Raw genomic sequence first — 17,864 nt, forward strand, 5'->3', positions numbered from 1 at the left:
GACATGGAGTGTAGGGTAAGTTCAGCTCAACGACATCGTCATCATAAACAACACAAATGATATCACATTGAACGACTGAACGTGGCAATGAGTGATACGTTCGCTTACCTTATCTAGAGTGTGGGTTTCTGTTCTTGTCTTGAGCAGGTTGCGTTCTATGTTACGTGCCAAAGAGCGATGAGCGTTCCTCATATGTTTTCAATGAATGGGTCGGTTGGAATGGGTTTGGGCTTTTATTGTCTGTAATTTTAAATGAGGATGATTTTTTTATGTCATAATATCCAACTCTTCTATGAAAGTCATCATCACCGCTCAGCTACAGGAGCAGGCTTGGACTGAATCTCCCGAATTGTATCCCTCGTTCGCGGGTTCGCTTCAAAGCTAGCCTCGATGAGGTCAATGACTTCTGAAGCAGTAAAGTAAAGGCTCAACTCGCTCTCAAACCATAGGTAGCGCACCTCATTAAGATTACTTTGAAGTACTTCGCTCAAATACTTAAGACGAAGCCAGCTGGGTGCGTACTGAGCTGTTTGGGGGACCTCACCCTCTGCACTTGCAGTACCTGTTAAAACGCTAGGCAAGAAGAGGTCATCAAGCTCTGTTGCAGCAGCGATGACCTTTGCGATATTGTAGGCCTCATCCTGGCCAATAGATGACATCTCAAGCACGTCTGTTATCAGCTTGGTTGCGACAGCATCAGCCAGAGAACCTAAGGCCTGCGTCCAAACTGAACGAGCCAGGATGGATTTCCAGACAGAAGCCATCGCGCGAATGCGCCCTGTAGCTAACTCTACGCAAGACTCCATTTCGTCCTGCTGCATCAAACTTTGAGCTCCACCGAGAAAATCGCGAAGGATAGTTTTCTGGATGTTCATCTCGTTGGCGTAACTGCGATTGGCAAAGCTCTGTAGGCTCTTGATGTCGTTGTCAAGTCGCAACATATTCCGGGCTCTGGGGGTCAGGTCTTCGCGCTTCTTCCAAGCATCAGCAAACTCAGAGAGTCTCTCTGCAAGATACATAGCGTCGTTGTATAAGAACCTGCTTGAAGTTAGTAATGCTTTCAACTGACATTCAATATCCTCACATGTTGCCCCCTTCGCTAAGAGAGTAGTAGTATGGCGAGATGGCTCTGAACAATGCCAAAGCGAACGTGGGTAAACCGAAGAGTCCAGGGGCTGTGGCTGCAACTGGCGCATACTCAACATCGTCCCTTGTCAATGCAGCACCGTCCTCCAGAATAGCGTAGATAAGCTCGAGAACTGGCTCGGGCATAGACGAAACGCTGTAAATTTCCTTCAAAACAAGCTCTCGAGTTTCTTCTTGAGCCTGTGGAATCTTGCTTCTTGTTGCCGGGGCTTGTTCTGGTGCTTGAGCAGTGTCTTCATCACCCCAGCCCCAAGCAGCAGCACTATCGTCCTCATCGTCCTTCCCGGCAGTTTGTTTGGTGTCTTGAGCTTCAGCAGTAGTGTCTTCCTCGTCCCAACCCCACGCATCTGCGCCATCATCTTCATCAGCCTTGGTAGAATCTGGTTCCTTCGTCGTGGGCTTGCTCTCGTCTCTGGGCGGCTCGTTGTCTTCGTCCCATGCATCGCCCCAATCAGCACCCCAATCAGCGGTTTCGGCAGTTGCGCCAGCCCCTCCTGGTGTCTTGGTTATCTTTTTGCCTTCTGCGATCGATACCATCTGCTTCTCGACCTTTTCGACCTGCTTGGACTCGCCAATGCCATCAAGTAGCTTGGATCGAACAGAATCGAGAGTTGTCTCTCGACATTTCCCTAGCCATATTGATGGTGCATTATCAACCCAATTCTGCAGATCCGCAAAACCGGTATATCCATTATCAGTGAGTGATTGACAAAACTCCTGGGCCCTTTTGATCATTGCTTGGAAGTTGTCCATCTCCTTGAGCGACGAGGGCACAGCTGGAACCAGCCACTCTCCAATCAGTTTGGGTATTACGTCGGCCATCATGAAGTTGCCAAGTGGTGGCAGAAGAGTAGAGGGCAGTTTTCGAGCGAGGAAAGCGAATGCTGTTTCCAAGTCAGCAAGTAGAGCGTCGACTGATCTTGACGCTTCGACAGATAATTTAAGAACATCCTCATCGGCTTGTATCGAGGGGAAAGTGTCGTTCCTGATATCCATGCGAGGAGATATGATTGCAGCATCTACGTTTCGCCATAGCTGTTCCATACGCTCATCAACCTCTTTATAGGCTTGAAGACCAATTACAGCGTCAGCGAGACTCACTTGCTCGTCTAAGACTTGTTAGCGGTTGTACTTTGCGGTATATCGCCGATATCCATACCCTTGACAGCGTCGTACACAGCAAATTGGCGAGTCTCAATATCGGCATGGATTAGTGTCTTCCAAATATGATCGAAAACCTCATGGACAGCGGATTTGAGCTCGAAACTCCGCAGATCTAAAAGCTTCATCACTCGACAAGACTTGCTGACACCTATTTGATCAATCGCTTCCCACGATTCTGTTTAATGATTAGCAACATATCGGGCTGGAAGCTGTGGCAACATACTCTCAAGAAGTCGCAAAGAATCTATGATGCGACGTTCATTCTTAGCAGTCTCCACCTCACTTAAGAGCCGATGAACGCTCTTGATACTTTGCAACACGCCATGAAGTTGTTGACTGTACTGAACTTCACGATTTAGAAACTCTGCCTTCTCTTCTGCGTCTTCCGCAGCTTCCCCAGAGACATCGGGAGCCTCAGATTGCCGTTCAATCTCGTTGGCCATTGCTTTTGAGCGGAAAATGTCCTCCTGCAAGGTCTTTGAATTCCGTACCCACGAGTCGACATCTTGTTTTGTCTCTTGGTTGATGGTGTGTAGCTCGGCCTGTAGGCGTCGTGAGCATCATAGTTGATGACTATTCGTTTATAACGGAAATATTACCTCCAGCCCTTGCTTGGCTTCTGCTAGAGCCTGGATCGCAGGTTGTAGGTCGGTTTCGGAAACAGGAGGGAGGACGGAGATATCATCGGGAAAGCGGCCTTCGAGTGCAAAGGCGACAAGCGCGTCGCTCAATTGCTGGGGGGTGTTTTCTGTTACCGCGGCCATTGTATGGGGTTGATCAGGATGGTCGTTGGGAGAATGGATCGTGTGGTGAAGCTATACGTGTATAGTATGCGCAGTACGGCAGCTTCTGAAATATCGGTGACTCTAGCTTGGTATATTCTTCATTCGTCCGTCCTTTGCAAAGGAATTAATCATTTAATTCAGATTCCGAGGCAGAATACCGATATTCGCATGATTGGGTTGAATGCGATTGTGAGCTGTTGGTGGTGTTTGTCGCAAGTTGTAGGAGTAGATCAGCAGCCACAAGCTGGCAAGTTTCCAGTGCCGTCATGACAGCACTACAGCTTCCCTTCCAATCCCAAAGCGTGGTACGCCCGCGCACCTGCCATTTTCCCACATCGTGGCTTGCGTGCTGGTCCAAGCGCTTAGCGGCTGTACAGCCAATCAACAGTGAGCCCAGGCCATCTTTGGTTGGTACCTGCTATTGTTCTTGAAGCCCACCTCTGGATTGCATTGTTCTATGATGATGAATAGGAAGGAAGAATGTTACAAGGACCGTGCCTGACGGGGTTGAGAATGCATGATAGCCGTCTGGCTTGTGTTTGTGCTGCTTTCATGAGGCCCTACTCAGTAACTGGAAGGAGGTAGTTGGTATATCTTTCATGTGTTATTACTAGCAATTACTAACCTATTAAGACAGGTTGGTTGTCATTATGTTTGTTTGCTTTTTATTGACTTTAGTAGATATATAAAGTCCCCCCTCTACACTCTGGATCTAATCAAGTCTCCTCTTATACATCGTCAAGCTGACCCTGTGAGTTCCATTGTGGTTGTTGATTACACCGAGACCAAGCGCTGTGCTGCCTTGATAGCGGGGTAATTTTCACGTTAGGCCCATTCTCAGCTGAATTGATTGGACCCCTCATCGCGCAGCTCGTTGGGCTTTCTCTTGCTCCCACTTGCAGCAACACTACATTCATTACCAACCGCAACAATTCTTCGAAGGTGAGTGAAAGTATCTTATTGCACCTGGAAGCTGACTGCATCCATTCTGTGCCACGCACTCTGGTCAGCTTCTGCCTTGTCTGCCTTGTTTCTTCATCCCGTTTCCTCTCTCTTCCTCAATGACTTTTCCAATGGCGGGGTCTTTTTCTCTCCGTTGGGTGTAACAACTCTATACGAGAAGAAGTATATCAAAGCAGCTTTGCCCACTCCCCTTCAGGAAGTCTCTTGAAATCCTTGTCATTTCTTTTCTTTTCTTTTCGTTTAATGCAGCTCATGCCAAGCTTTCTATAGCTATAGGCTGTCTTGTATCCGACTTGGGAACAATCAATATCGTCAAAGTACTTCCTCAGTCGTGATGTCACCCAAATCTTCCTCTTCTCAATATGTTGTTGCCGTGATAGTTGCCCTGCTTAGTATTGCCGCTTATTTGATTACCTCAAGCTTTCCTCTTGCAGCCACAAGTATTGAGTCAGTTACAGTTTCCATTCGTTTTGTCACTTACAGTTTCCTTTTGTATGGGCTTTATCCCTATGCCTTACCCTACCACCCATCAACGTCAACTTCTTCTACAAGCCCATGCTTTCTCATCTCCATTATTGCTCTCACATACTGACTTGAAAAGTTCATTTTGGAGCCTCACAGGCCTCAAGCACTTCAAGATGTCGGCACCGTCGCATTTTCGCAAGATTCAAAGCTTCAAGACGGACTATGCTCCTTGTACAATCACTCAATATGTATCAGACCGCAGTGGTATGCAAGTTGTTGTCGCCGATCGAAAGGGCCCCAAGCTCAATGGCTACTTCACCCTAGCCACTGAGATCTTTGACGATTCAGGTGCTCCTCACACCCTTGAGCATCTTGTCTTCATGGGTTCCAAGAGCTACCAGTACAAGGGTCTGCTCGACAAGCTGTCTTCTCGAGCCTACTCTCACACCAACGCCTGGACCGCCACGGATCACACCGCGTACACTCTCGAAACCGCTGGTTGGGATGGTTTCGCTCAAATCCTTCCCGTCTACCTCGAGCATGTCATCTTGCCCACCATCACAGATGAGGGTATTGTGACCGAAGTCTGGCACATTGATGGTGAAGGCAACGATGCTGGAGTTGTCTATTCCGAGATGCAAGCTGTTCAATTCCGCAGTTCTGAGATCATGGACCTCAAGGCTCGCCGTCTCCTCTATCCCGAGAACGTTGGTTTCCGGTACGAGACTGGTGGTATGACCGATGCCCTCCGGGTTCTCACTCCCGAACGTATTCGACAATTTCACCGAGATATGTATCAGCCACGAAACTTGTGTCTGGTTCTTGTCGGAGAGGTCAACCAGGATGAACTTCTTCAGATTCTTGACAAGTTTGAAGAGTCCATCAAGGATGACATTCCTTCTCTCGATACTCCATTCCAGAGGTAGGCCATTTGCGAATCGTCAAAGGGACTTTTACTAACAATTTGTAGACCCTGGATTGACTCTGCTTCACCCCCAAAGATTAACGAAACCAAGATCGTTACCGCAGAGTTTCCCGAGGAGGACGAGTCTGTTGGTGAGATTCTCGTTGGCTTCTTTGGTCCCGACTGCATCGACCTTATCAACTCTTCTGCCCTGAATGTTCTCCTCACATATCTTTGCGGATCTTCCGTCTCTATCCTGGAGAATGTCATGGTTGAGAAGGAGGAGCTTGCGAGCTCGGTCTCTTACTGGACGGACCCTCGACCCAACTCAGTTATTTGGCTGCAGCCAACAGGTGTCGCCACTGAGAAACTCGAGTTTGTCGAAAAGCGACTTATCGAGCTACTCAAGGAGGTAGCTTCCAAGCCCATCGACATGGATTATATGAGGGAGTGCATCCGTCGCGAGAGGCGCCAGGTCAAGTACCATGCTGAGACATCCGAGTCTTTCTACGCAACAAACATCATCACTGACTACCTTTTCGGTAAGCGGGATGGATCTACGCTTGCAGATCTGCAAAACCTGGAGGAGTATGATGTTTTGGAGAAGTGGTCGGACAAGCAATGGCGAGATTTCCTTAGCAAGTGGATGGCCGATGCCCCTCATATCTCTATCCTCGGCAAGCCTTCCAACGAACTTGCTACCAAGATGAAGAAGGACGAGGAGGCTCGCATCGCTAAGCGTAAGGAAGACTTGGGCACTGATGGTCTCGAGAAGCTTGCCAAGCGTCTCGAAGAGGCCAAGAAGAAGAACGACGAGCCCATCCCTGCCGAAGTAGTCGATCGTTGGAGCGTTCCTGGTACCGACTCTATCCACTTCATTGAGTCGGATACTGCTCGCTCTGGGCATGCCCGTTCAGTTGGCTTGGGTAGTGGATCTGCACAGAAGCTCATTGACGGTACGACCCAAGGCAAGCTTCCATTATTCATCCAATTCGAGGATGTTCCCACCAACTTTGTTCATATTTCTATCCACATTGGTACCTCTCAGGTCCCTAATGAGCTTAAGCCTCTGATGCCCATCTTCAGTGACAACTTCTTCAACACGCACATCATGCGTGATGGTAAGCAGGTCGGCTTTGAGCAGGTCGTTATGGAGCTTGAGAGAGACACTATCAGTTATGCCCTCAACTCTGCCCGCTACCTCGGCGATCCAGACGGCATCATGATCCAGTTCCAGGTTGAGCCCGAGAAATATTCTGCAGCAGTTGAATGGATCCGTACCATGATGTTCGACTCCATTTTCGACCCTCAGCGTCTCAAGGCTAGCGTCACCAAGGCTCTTGCTGACATCCCTGAGTCCAAGCGTGACGGTAAGTCCATGGCCAGTGAGGTCAGCGCGGCTTTCCACATGGAGAAATCATCGCTGGCTGTGGCCAAGCGTGTACTTGTTCGTGCAGTGTACTTGAAGAGACTCAAAAAGCTTCTTGAGAAGGAGCCTGAAAAGGTTGTCGGTTGGTTCAACACGATCCGAGACTCGCTCTTCACCTTCCAGAACCTCCGTTTCCTTGTCACGGCCAACCTTGCCACTCTCCCCGACCCTTTGACTACCTGGGATACCCTTTCCAAGTCCTTGACCGTTTCTGAAAACATGATCGATATTCCCAAGCCTGTGAGCCTTCTCAATGACGAAGGTCGAAACCCTGGTTCGGTTGGCGCAGTCATTGTTCCCATGACTACCCTTGAGAGTTCTTACTCTGTCTCAACAGCCCAGGGCATGGCCTCATATACCGATCCCCGTCTTGCCTCCATCATGGTCGCTATTGGCTATCTGGAAGCCGCCGAAGGCCCTCTTTGGAACGCGGTTCGAGGTGCTGGATACGCGTACGGCGTTTACTTTTCTAGAGATATCAACTCTGGTATCATCTCGTACAACGTGTACCGCTCGCCCGACGCCTACAAGGCCATCAAGGCTTCCAAGGAGGCCATCAGCAAGATCGCTGACGGTTCGGTTGCGATCGACCATCATCTACTTGAAGGTACCATCAGCCAGATTGTTGTCATGTTTGCTGATGAGCAATCTACGATGCCTAGTGCCGCCCAGCAAAACTTTGTGCAAGGCGTTGTACGTGGTTTGCCCAATGACTGGGACAAGGAAGTGCTGCGACGTGTGCGAGCTGTCACCGTTGAAGAGATCAAGACTGCTCTGCGCGAGACTGTCCTGCCATGTTTCGAGCCTGGCAAGAGCAACATCGTTGTCACTGCCGCTAAGATTATGCAAGAGGTTCGTGTTTCCCATATTCGACTTTTGACTTTTACTAACTTCTCGTAGGGTATGGAGGCTTCGTTCAAGGAGATGGGCTACAAGGTCCAGACACACGAGCTCAGCTACTTCCATGATGATTATGGTCTGAAGCCCGAGGATGGCGAGGAAGAAGAGTCGTCCGAAGAAGATGACGAACTAGAAGGCTCAGAAGGGTCCTACGATTCTGATGAATCCGATGATTAGATAACGAATAAAACGAATCAAGGTAAATGGCGCTTAGGTAGACTTGAGTCCCTCAAGAATATATCGGTAGCAATGCCAGATTTAGAAGCATAACGATGCGATAAAAAGCAATAAGTTCTATTATACACTGAGTCTGGATCTATATTGTGTCTAAGGGTGGCCAATCCTTTCTAGATAACCAGCTCCATCCCGGCCATTTTCTGATTCCAATAGTCTTAATCGAAACCCATTACAAAATCTCTTCTAAATGTTGCGCTCCATTTTTCTAGGTTTACAACTCATCGCGTCCACTCGCCTTGACGACACCCTCCTTCTCGTTATCAAGAGACTTGTCAGAGACGCCTTCGGTAACACCCTCGGACCCCTTCCAGCCAAGGGCGTTGAGTCGCTCAGACAGGTGAGGGTGGGAGAAATGGTAGCTGGCATACATCCAGTCGGCGTCCATAGTGCTAAGGTTCTGAATCTGGAGCTTAAGGAGGGAGCGGGCAAGTTGCTCAGGGTAGCCCAGGCTCTTGGCAAATGCATCGGCCTGGAACTCGAACTTGCGGCTGACAATGTGCATAAGCAGGTTGATGATGAGATCCATAGGGGCAAGAGCATCAGAGAAGAGGATGAAGCCGATAATAATGGGGTGCTCTTTGAGGAAACCAAAAGATGAGTACAAAGAGTGGTTGTTGATGAAGACAGAGAAGAGAGTGAAGATGTAGAAGGAGTGGGCCTAAAATATTGTTAGTTTGTGTAGTTGATTCATATAAGTTTCATGTTCTTACCTGAGAGATACCAAAGAGACTGGTAGTGTGACCAAGCTTCCAGTGACCCAACTCGTGCGCAAGAACAGCAACGACCTCCTCAGGCTCGCTCTTCTCAATCAGGGTATCGTAGATCACAATGTGCTTCTTCCAGGGAAGACCAAAGAAATAGGCGTTGGAGTGGGCGCTTCGCTTGCTTCCATCAATGACGTAGAGCTCGTGCAGAGGGAACTTGAGGCTCGCGGCAAGAGATTCAACCTTGGTCTTGAGCTCACCGTCCTCGAGAGGAGACAGCTTGTTGAACAGAGGCAGGATAGCGACGGGGTAGATGGTGATCATGAAGACCTGGAGAGCAATGAAGAAGAGCCACAGGTAGTAGAAAAACTGGTTGCCAGTCTTCTGGATGATCTTGAGGAAACCAGCGAGGAAAGGAGGTGCGAGGACCAAGGTGAGGGCCTGGGTCTTGACCATATCAGTGATAAAGAGCTTGGGCGTCTGCTTGTTGAAACCGAACTTCTCCTCGAGCACAAATGTCTGGTAGATCGAAGAGGGGAGACGAAGAAGCTGGCTGATGACGGTAAACGTTAAGACGAAGACAATGGTATGGCTGATTTCGCCGGTGAAGCGCGCAGGTGCCCATTTGAGAAGAAGATCACCGGTCCAGGACCAAAGCTTGGGGAGGACGTCGAAGTGCATGAAGGCGATGTTTTGAACCTGAGAGTAGAGACCATTGATGATTTCGAACTTTGCCTTGGCGCGGCCATAGGCCTGCGACTTGTCAAAGACTTCCTGGGAGACTTCCTTGGAGAGGACGGCGGGGGGACTGGTTTTCTGGAGGACACGGTATTGACGGAGGGTGAGGAACGATTCGAAGAGGTATTGGCCGACTGAGAAGCCCATGATGAGCTTCTTCCATGGGAAGAGCGGGCGATCGAGGAAGCGCGCGAGGCGCTGTGAGGAGTTAGTATCCATTGATTATTTAAAGACTCATCATAGCACAGAGAGCGTTTTGTGTTGTATCAGACAATGCCAACATACCTGAAGAAAATCCATGGTTGCGGTGTTGTTGATGAACCGTATACCTTGGATTGTAGTTGTAAGATGGAAGCTATGCGACCCCCGTTGCGCGGCTTATCAAAGTGGGATGCGTAGATCTGGCCTAACGCACGCCGGGAGTGATATTCCCCGACGTCCCGATTCCCCTGTCACTGTCACCCAGCAATTACAACACGAATACAGCACAAGTGATGTATTTTTTAGTAGCACCGTACTCTAGAAGAATGACGTTGACGACTTGCATTACTCAATTGACCCAATTGTCGTGTCTCACGAGTTTAATCTGGTACAATCGCCGACTTCACACATGTCTCACTTTGCACATGGCTTCAAGTAGAGCGAGAACGTCCAAGTTGAATAATGCCAAGCTACGACAATACTTCCTACATGCAACAGCAAAACGAAACAAAAGCATCTAGCAAGTAACCCAACCGAATAGCCAACTAGTCACCATTCGCTTGTCCCTCGAAGTAGTGAACCATTGCTTCGATAAGTTGATCGAGCTCCACACGTGACATACCTCTGATGTACTCGTTCATAAAGGCCAGGTCCTCAGCTATTATGTCCGAGTCATCTGCTGGCTGTCCATCCCTAGTTTTGGCTGCAGCTTGGGTCCCTTCCTGATTGGCCTCCTAGTGCCCGTTTGTTGCGGCCGAGGTAACTGGCTGAGGAGGACGCTCAGGACCATATGCTACTGGCGTCGCTTGATCGTTGCCTTGTGTTTCTTCCTCTGTATCATCGTCGAACTCGCTTAGCTCTTCTTCTTCTTCGCCCTCTTCATCGGAGTAATCGCTTTCGTCGCCCTCGTGTCCTCCATGGCTATCCGAGTAACCGCTCTCGACAGTGTTGACCATGCCGGGTGGCACCTTGCGGCCCTGCTGTTGCATCTGCTGGATGATGCTCCTGAGCTTCTCGGTCTTCTTCTCGGCGGATTCTGTCTTCTTCTTCCAGTCCTGCCGTTCTTCGGCCATGCGGATGATGTTGGCAGCTGTCGCTTCTTTTTGTCGCTTCAAGGCCTCGTTCTCCTTCTCTAATCGCTTGCCTTTCTTAGACATGTCCTCCATCTCCTTGCGAAACGATAAAAATAAGTCATTGCTGTTGTTCAAGGTATCCTCTACCTGCTGTGCGCTTAGTCAACAGGCCGAACTATCCCGCTCGTGCCCACTCACCTGTTTGAACTTATCGACGTACACATTGAGTTGATTTCTAAGCTCAGTTTCGGTCTTGGTAAAAGCTTGGACTTGACCTTGGAGGTGTCGAGCCTTGGTTGACTCGGCTTCGGCGTTTTTCTTTTCTCTCTCGTATCGCGCCATGTGGTATTGGACCTCGAGTTCTTTGGTACGCATTAGCGAGTGGAAATGCAGCTCTCGTAGCTCGTATTGCTCGATAAAGGACTTGAAGCGGACCCGGAATCTGCAGAACGAGGGTTAGCGGGCGGGCAAGCTTCGAATATCATCAAGAGCCTTACAGTTCGTCGACTTCCATGTCTACAACTTGTTTCTTTGGCGTATCCTTTTCTTCTTGGTACCCTTCAAGTTTCGATAATAGAGTGGCGTACTTCTCGTCCCAGTGTGTATTGTTACGCTTCTGAGTTGTCTGAAGTTCTTTGTTCTCGTTCTGACATTTATAAGGTTAGCCACGTTGCGTTGCAGACCACCTCGCCACAAACCTTCATCTTATTGTTATCGCGCTGCAATTCCCTGCAAAGTTTCTCTAGCTTCTCCTTCAAACCCACGGTCTTGCTCAGTTCGGTTCGGCTTGCATCTCTCTCCTTCTGCAGGTTATCTCCACGTCGCTTGTTCTTCTGATTCTCACGCTCCAGTCGTCGCATGTCGGCGAGGAGCTCGCTGGATCTCTTCGTAAGGTGATCGATTTTCTGCATATTGTCCATCTTACAAACCTGCTGAAGAAGATCTCGATTCGCCCTCTTAACTTCACGTTCTGTAGCGTCCACGTATCAGTATACATCGTTCTAGGTTTGCTGGAGTGTCGCCGCTGTGGATAGCGAGGTCAGACGCACCGATCTCTAGCTCTTGATCCTTCTCTCCCGCAGCATCCTGCTCCAGCTGCGATATACGCGCATGGAGCAGGCGCGAAGCCTCGTCATTAGGCATATTTTTCTTTCCTTTGGTCTTCTTGGCTGTTGCGGGTGGATGAGCGTGGCCGTTGTGCCCGTTAGTTAGATGAGCATCCAACTGGCCCGTAGTCATCGCCGACTGAGCAGAGTTGGAGGCCAAGGCAACGGACGACAATCGTTCAGGCGGGGGTCACGAGGTGAGGAAGAGCCGGGGGCATCGAAGCGGGATGATTGTCGATGTTCGCAGGTGCAGGCACTTTCGAAATGGTGATGACGGACAAACAATAAAGCAAACCAATGTATGGTACCGGCTATGCTACGAGCGGGCGATGTTAGTCGGGTTCACGCAAGAATTGACCACCATGCAATACACTTGCAGCGCAGAGAGGCACGTTGAGTGGTTGGAGGAGGCAATATCTTCGTACCTCGATATTCTGTGTGTGGGAAAATAGCAATATTTATCAATGCTGAGCAACGACGACGGTGCGACCTGTGGTAGATATGTAAGGCGCACAACGTAGAAGCCAGGACTTGTTGGTCATTGAAGATACTGGGTGTCGCTCTGGGATGTGACAGGATGGAGGGCTCATGGAGGCTTGGAGCATGGCTAGGTTTTACCATGGGCCGTTGTGGTGCCTGCTAGCAACTGCTAGGTGACTAGCAGATGTGGGTGTGGGCGTCCGGGGTAACTGTTAGTAGCCCAACTGCCTGTAGCAAAATTTCGTGGGCTTGAACTATTGCACAGCGGTCTTCCACTGACTGGCGCCACTGGAGCGCCCACAATTACGGCATGGAGCCTTGGCAACTGACGTGGGCTGGACCGGGCCTTCCATCTACTAAGGCACCTCCCAGGTAGCGTTTGGTTACAAAGCAGAACCCTTCCACTTTTTCGGCTCATTACGTGCAGCAAAATCTCCGTTGCTTCTTTAACGACATTACTTATCTCCTTTGATATAAATTTCTTGTCCCCACGATCTGTACAACATTTATTCCTTGTTTATTGTATCATTATATTTTTTTTTTTGGTTTGCCTTTTAGTTATCCTACGCCACAATGCTTCGCAACGCCGCTGCTGGCGCTCGCAAGGCCGTGACGGAGCTGTCACAATTCCCAAAACCTGGCGAGAAGCTCCACGGTTTCACCCTTGTTCGATCCAAGCACGTCCCGGAGCTCGAGTTGACGGCTCTACACCTTCAACACGACAAGACCGGCGCCGACTATCTCCATATCGCTCGTGATGACAGCAACAATGTCTTCTCAATCGGTTTCAAGACGAACCCTCCGGATGATACCGGTATTCCTCATATCCTCGAGCACACCACGCTGTGCGGTAGCGAAAAGTACGAATCGCCTTGTTGGCATACACATGTAAGGATTCAAGACTAACAGCTCCAGATACCCCATTAGAGATCCCTTTTTCAAGATGTTGCCACGAACGCTATCGAACTTCATGAACGCCTTCACAGCCTCGGATCACACCTTCTACCCCTTCGCAACAACCAACGCGCAAGATTTCAAGAACCTCATGTCTGTGTATCTGGACTCAACGTTGCATCCGCTGCTCAAAAAGTCCGACTTTACCCAGGAGGGCTGGAGAATTGGGCCGGAGAACCCCCTTGCTGAGGACGAGGCGAGCAAGAAGCTTGTGTTCAAGGGTGTTGTGTACAACGAGATGAAGGGCCAAATGTCGGACGCTGGCTACCTATACTATATCCGATTTCACGATCATATTTTCCCCGATATCAACAACTCTGGTGGCGATCCCCAGAAGATCACCGACCTCACATACGAGCAACTGCAAAAGTTCCATGCGGAACACTACCACCCTAGCAACGCCAAGGTCTTCACCTATGGTGATATGCCCCTGATCGACCACCTCAAGCAGGTTGACACGCAGCTCCAAGCTTTCGAGAAGATTCAAGGCGATAAGCAGGTTCATGAGCCAGTTACTCTCAATGGCCCCAAGGAAGTGACCCTCTACGGTCCCCTCGACCCCCTTGTTGATCAAGATCGCCAGTACAAGACGTCCGTCTCATGGATTATGGGCGATACCACTGATGTTCTCGAATCATTTTCTCTGGCTCTTCTTTCCACTCTTTTGATGGATGGTTACGGTTCCCCCCTATACCGTGGTCTTATCGAGGCTGGTATGGGAGCTGATTGGAGCCCTAACGCCGGCTATGACAGTTCTGCCAAGAAGGGCATCTTCTCCATTGGCTTGACTGGTGTCCAGGAGGGTGATGTGCCCAAGCTCAAGGAGAAAGTTCAGCAAATCTTGCGAGATGCGCGCAACAAGGGTTTCGACAAGACCAAGATTGACGGCTCCCTGCACCAATTGGAGCTGTCGCTGAAGCATAAGACTGCCAACTTTGGTTTCTCTATGCTGAACCGTCTTAAGCCAAAGTGGTTCAACGGTGTCGACCCTTTCGACTCATTGGCATGGAATGACACCATCAATGGCTTCCAGGCCAAGATGGCCGAGGGCAACTACTTGGAGGGTCTTATTGACAAGTACCTCCTCAACGATAATACTCTGACTTTCACTATGGCCCCTTCAACAACTTATGGTGAGGACTTGGTAAAGGAGGAGCAGGAGAGGCTTTCAACTAGAATCCAGGCGGCGATCAAGGAGGCTGGAAGCGAGGAGAAGGCGCGAAAGCACTTCGAGAAGCAAGAGCAAGAATTGTTGGTCGAGCAAAACAAGACAAACACCGAAGATCTTGGTTGCTTGCCAACTGTCCATGTCAAGGATATTCCCCGAAGCAAAGAGGCTGTTGTTGTTCGAGACGAGAACGCCAACGGAACAAAGATCCAATGGCACGAGGCACCCACCAACGGCTTGACATACTTCCGTGCTATCAACACGCTGGAGAACTTGCCAGATGAGCTTCGTGAGTTGGTTCCTCTGTTCACTGACAGCATCATGCGCCTCGGTACCAAGGACTTGAACATGGAACAGCTTGAGGATTTGATCAAGCTTAAGACTGGCGGCGTTTCGGTTGGATACCACTGCACACCATCTCCCACAGATTTCCATGCTGCCAGTGAGGGCATCATCTTTACTGGTATGGCATTGGACCACAACGTTCCTGTTATGTTTGACATCATCCAGAAACTCGTTTTGGGAACCGACTTCGATAGTCCTGAAGCTGCCCTTAGAATTCGCCAGCTTCTCCAGGCTTCTGCTGACGGTGTTGTTAATGACATTGCATCAACCGGACACAGATTTGCCATGGGAAGCGCAGAGTCTGGTCTCACCCGATCTGCGTGGTTGCGACAGCAAGTGTCTGGTCTTTCACAAGTGCAGCTGGTGACTTCGCTGGCCAGCCGCCCTGAGACTGATAAGCTTGAGGACGTCATCTCTAAGCTAAAGCAGATTCAGAACCTTGCACTTGTCGGTGGAAATCTCCGCACCGCGATCACTTGTGGCTCGGAGAGCGTTGCGGCAAACGGGGCTTCGCTGCAGAACTTTGTGGGCAACCTTTCTCGTGACCCCTTGAACTTGAAGAACCCTTCGCCCCGACAGCTTCCCAAGGATAGCAAGACCTTCTACCCTCTACCTTACCAAGTCTACTATGGTGGATTATCACTACCGACCACCTCATACACATCGGCAGAGGGTGCACCTCTTCAAATTCTGTCCCAGCTCCTCACACACAAGCATCTTCATCATGAGATCCGTGAGAAGGGTGGCGCATACGGTGGCGGTGCTTACTCTCGAGCCTTGGACGGCCTCTTCGGCTTCTACTCTTACCGGGATCCCAACCCCCAGAACACCCTCAGCATCATGCGAAATGCTGGCCAATGGGCTGTCGATAAGAAGTGGTCAGACCGCGATTTGGAGGAGGCCAAGATCTCTGTGTTCCAAGGAGTCGATGCGCCCAAGTCTGTGAACCAGGAGGGCATGGGCCGTTTCCTCTCGGGCATCACCGAAGAGATGAAGCAGAAGAAGCGAGAGCAGTTTCTGGATGTTACCAAGGATCAGGTTCGCGAGGCTGCGCAGCGTTACCTTGTTGACGGACTGGCCAAGGGTGAAGGCCGAGTGGCTTTCCTTGGAGAGAAGCAGGCGTGGGTTGACGGCGAGTGGCAGATCCGCGAGATGGATGTCAAGGGCGCTGAGTAAAAGATTTACGACTAAAGAGCTTATGACGGCACTAGAGACGGAGGCGGCAGCGTGCTAAAAGGATTGACGAAGCAGCTCCAGCTGTATGACAACATGTACGATGAAGTGTAGACTACACAGATGAACAAAGCATAAATGACTCTCCTCACGTTGCTTCGCAGCGGAACCCTGATTGAATATGGGGGTTTTTAATCTCCAGTTACGCGTTCAGATACGATACATCTTTTTGCCTATTCGATGGCTTAAAGATCACAGAGCAACGCAAGAACATACACAAACCTCTCCCCTTTTCTTTCTGTTTACTTTGACTCTTGGAAGCTACTTTTTGCACTGGCTGTACTATAGGAACCCTCGAGGCTGCGGAGCGAAAGCACCAAGCACGATGTGGTTTTATGATTGGTATAGACTGGACAGAGATGTGGACGACGAGATTTGAGATGATGGGTTGGAAAGATGAGACGGTAGCTCGTTCTATCAGAGCCGGAGTCCTTGAGCGATGGATTTACTGGACTAAAGAGCAGAGTACATATATTGAACATTGTCTATGATGTATGAGAATATCAAGACCTCGGCATAATATAGTATGTTTGAAAATAAACAAGCAGATACCTTGACTGGAACATTCGTGTCCTGTGTTGTGAGTCTGCTACTTTGACGTTGTTGTGTGCCCGGCTAAGAGTTGCCAGATTTACGGATACTATCCATGCTATTCTTACAACCGGACGCAAGCCGATTCGTTGAATAGTTTACGAAGAGGCCTATCCCTATGTATCCGGACATGCAGAGAAATTAATGGACCTCTTTGATGGAGAACATGACGATGTGAAAGTTAAGCTTTGACTGGGTCTGTCTTGTCTGTCCATGAAATTTGTCCAGGGGGTTAGCTAAATGGTGCCTGACCGCGTAAGGCTGGGGCTTGTTCCCGCCTGGGATTGTCGGGTGAGGCCCGTGAGGGTGAGTCGTGCGGCGACCGTGACTGTTTTTGTTACTGAGGGAATTATCGGGACTTGAGTTTACTAATTTGGTCTTGGAAGTTGGCATTTGAGAAGTGACATGACGCCTCCATTGTAACACGTCGGTGACTCTGTCGGTCAACGGCTTGTTGATGTACTATAAATGTATAGTATCCGGAAAAGAAACGGAATCAGGTTTCCTTTTCTGGGGGGATTTTTGTGTATATTGCATTGCATTGCATTGCATGCATAGTACTTCCATACATGATCATGTTCACTCTCCTTTCTTTTTATGCTCCCGAGATACTGGAAAAATGTGAGAAAAAGAGCGCCACAGAATTGCATTGTGCCCGTCTTGCTTGCTTGGGGTTTGAGTTGGGTTTAGCGCGGGGTTTAAGAGGGCCTGAACCAGGGATAGCTCTTTAAGAATCGAGATGGATCATGGATCATCACCGCCAATTTATTTACGGAACCCGGATTGGGTGGTGTTTACGAGGTCATGCCACATATCAATTTGAATTCTACAGTAGGAATCCTAAACATTGTTGTTGCTTGCAATCAGTAGCATTGACAAGTACCTCTACTACTGTATTTATCCTTTCTTGTTGATAGCCAGGCACGTCTACCTCTCTAAGCCTCCCTGTGCTCCATCTGAACCACCCCCCTGTAAATACTGCCCCTCTTGTAAACGTCACAGTGGAGGAATAAAAATTTCTCTCACCTCTATATGGAGATCTCGAAGCGACCCGACCGAACGACCTAGACCAAGATTTGTCTCCTCCACCTTTTTTCCCCCTTGTCGAACCAACCATTGGAAATAGAATCAGCAAGGAAGGGGGAAAAAATACAACCTCCATCTTTTCTGTGTTTGGACAAGACTAGATAAAAAGGACGCCGTCTCCCCCCCATACTTTTTTTCCTTCCTCCCCCCTTCCCCGACTACTTACTTTCTGTCAAGGACAAATCGTATACT

The 17,864-nt window shown here is 49.4% G+C and overlaps 5 protein-coding genes across 5 annotated transcripts; 2 read left to right on the forward strand and 3 right to left on the reverse strand.

Moving 5' to 3' along the window:
* Positions 1 to 305: 305 nt before the first annotated feature.
* On the reverse strand, positions 306 to 3,546 carry FGSG_05899 (uncharacterized protein; the record flags this gene model as incomplete). The annotated part of the gene is made up of 7 exons (XM_011326205.1): positions 306 to 1,038; positions 1,085 to 2,213; positions 2,279 to 2,485; positions 2,534 to 2,852; positions 2,910 to 3,125; positions 3,415 to 3,464; positions 3,534 to 3,546. 7 exons carry the CDS (start codon positions 3,544 to 3,546, stop codon positions 306 to 308), a joined length of 2,667 nt encoding a protein of 888 aa, XP_011324507.1.
* Positions 3,547 to 4,696: 1,150 nt separating this feature from the next.
* Positions 4,697 to 7,933, forward strand: FGSG_05900 (uncharacterized protein; the record flags this gene model as incomplete). Its single annotated transcript, XM_011326206.1, has 3 exons — positions 4,697 to 5,445; positions 5,494 to 7,708; positions 7,757 to 7,933. The coding sequence occupies 3 exons, from the start codon at positions 4,697 to 4,699 to the stop codon at positions 7,931 to 7,933; spliced, it is 3,141 nt and encodes a 1,046-aa protein (XP_011324508.1).
* Positions 7,934 to 8,070: 137 nt separating this feature from the next.
* FGSG_12839 (uncharacterized protein) lies at positions 8,071 to 9,767 on the reverse strand. Its single transcript, XM_011326207.1, has 3 exons — positions 9,721 to 9,767; positions 8,704 to 9,633; positions 8,071 to 8,651 (listed from the first exon to the last, which is right to left on the reverse strand). The coding sequence occupies exons 1-3, from the start codon at positions 9,733 to 9,735 to the stop codon at positions 8,205 to 8,207; spliced, it is 1,392 nt and encodes a 463-aa protein (XP_011324509.1). The 5' UTR covers positions 9,736 to 9,767; the 3' UTR covers positions 8,071 to 8,204.
* A 603-nt stretch (positions 9,768 to 10,370) lies between these two features.
* Positions 10,371 to 11,948, reverse strand: FGSG_12840 (uncharacterized protein; the record flags this gene model as incomplete). Its single annotated transcript, XM_011326208.1, has 5 exons — positions 10,371 to 10,859; positions 10,908 to 11,151; positions 11,207 to 11,355; positions 11,408 to 11,679; positions 11,759 to 11,948. 5 exons carry the CDS (start codon positions 11,946 to 11,948, stop codon positions 10,371 to 10,373), a joined length of 1,344 nt encoding a protein of 447 aa, XP_011324510.1.
* Positions 11,949 to 12,735: 787 nt separating this feature from the next.
* FGSG_05902 (presequence protease) lies at positions 12,736 to 16,085 on the forward strand. The gene is made up of 2 exons (XM_011326209.1): positions 12,736 to 13,155; positions 13,211 to 16,085. Exons 1-2 carry the CDS (start codon positions 12,869 to 12,871, stop codon positions 15,936 to 15,938), a joined length of 3,015 nt encoding a protein of 1,004 aa, XP_011324511.1. The 5' UTR covers positions 12,736 to 12,868; the 3' UTR covers positions 15,939 to 16,085.
* The last annotated feature ends 1,779 nt before the right edge of the window (positions 16,086 to 17,864 follow it).

The sequence above is a fragment of the Fusarium graminearum genome, chromosome 3, assembly GCF_000240135.3.
Source record: "Fusarium graminearum PH-1 chromosome 3, whole genome shotgun sequence".
NCBI lineage: Eukaryota > Fungi > Ascomycota > Sordariomycetes > Hypocreales > Nectriaceae > Fusarium > Fusarium graminearum.

Coding starts and splice junctions, on each gene's coding strand:
- FGSG_12839 (XM_011326207.1), bottom strand. Junction 8,652..8,703: donor GTCTCTTTGGTATCTCTCAG/GTAAGAACATGA, acceptor ACAATATTTTAG/GCCCACTCCTTCTACATCTT.
- FGSG_05902 (XM_011326209.1), top strand. CDS start 12,869: ATGCTTCGCAACGCCGCTGCTGGCGCTCGCAAGGCCGTGACGGAGCTG. Junction 13,156..13,210: donor ACGCTGTGCGGTAGCGAAAA/GTACGAATCGCC, acceptor TAACAGCTCCAG/ATACCCCATTAGAGATCCCT.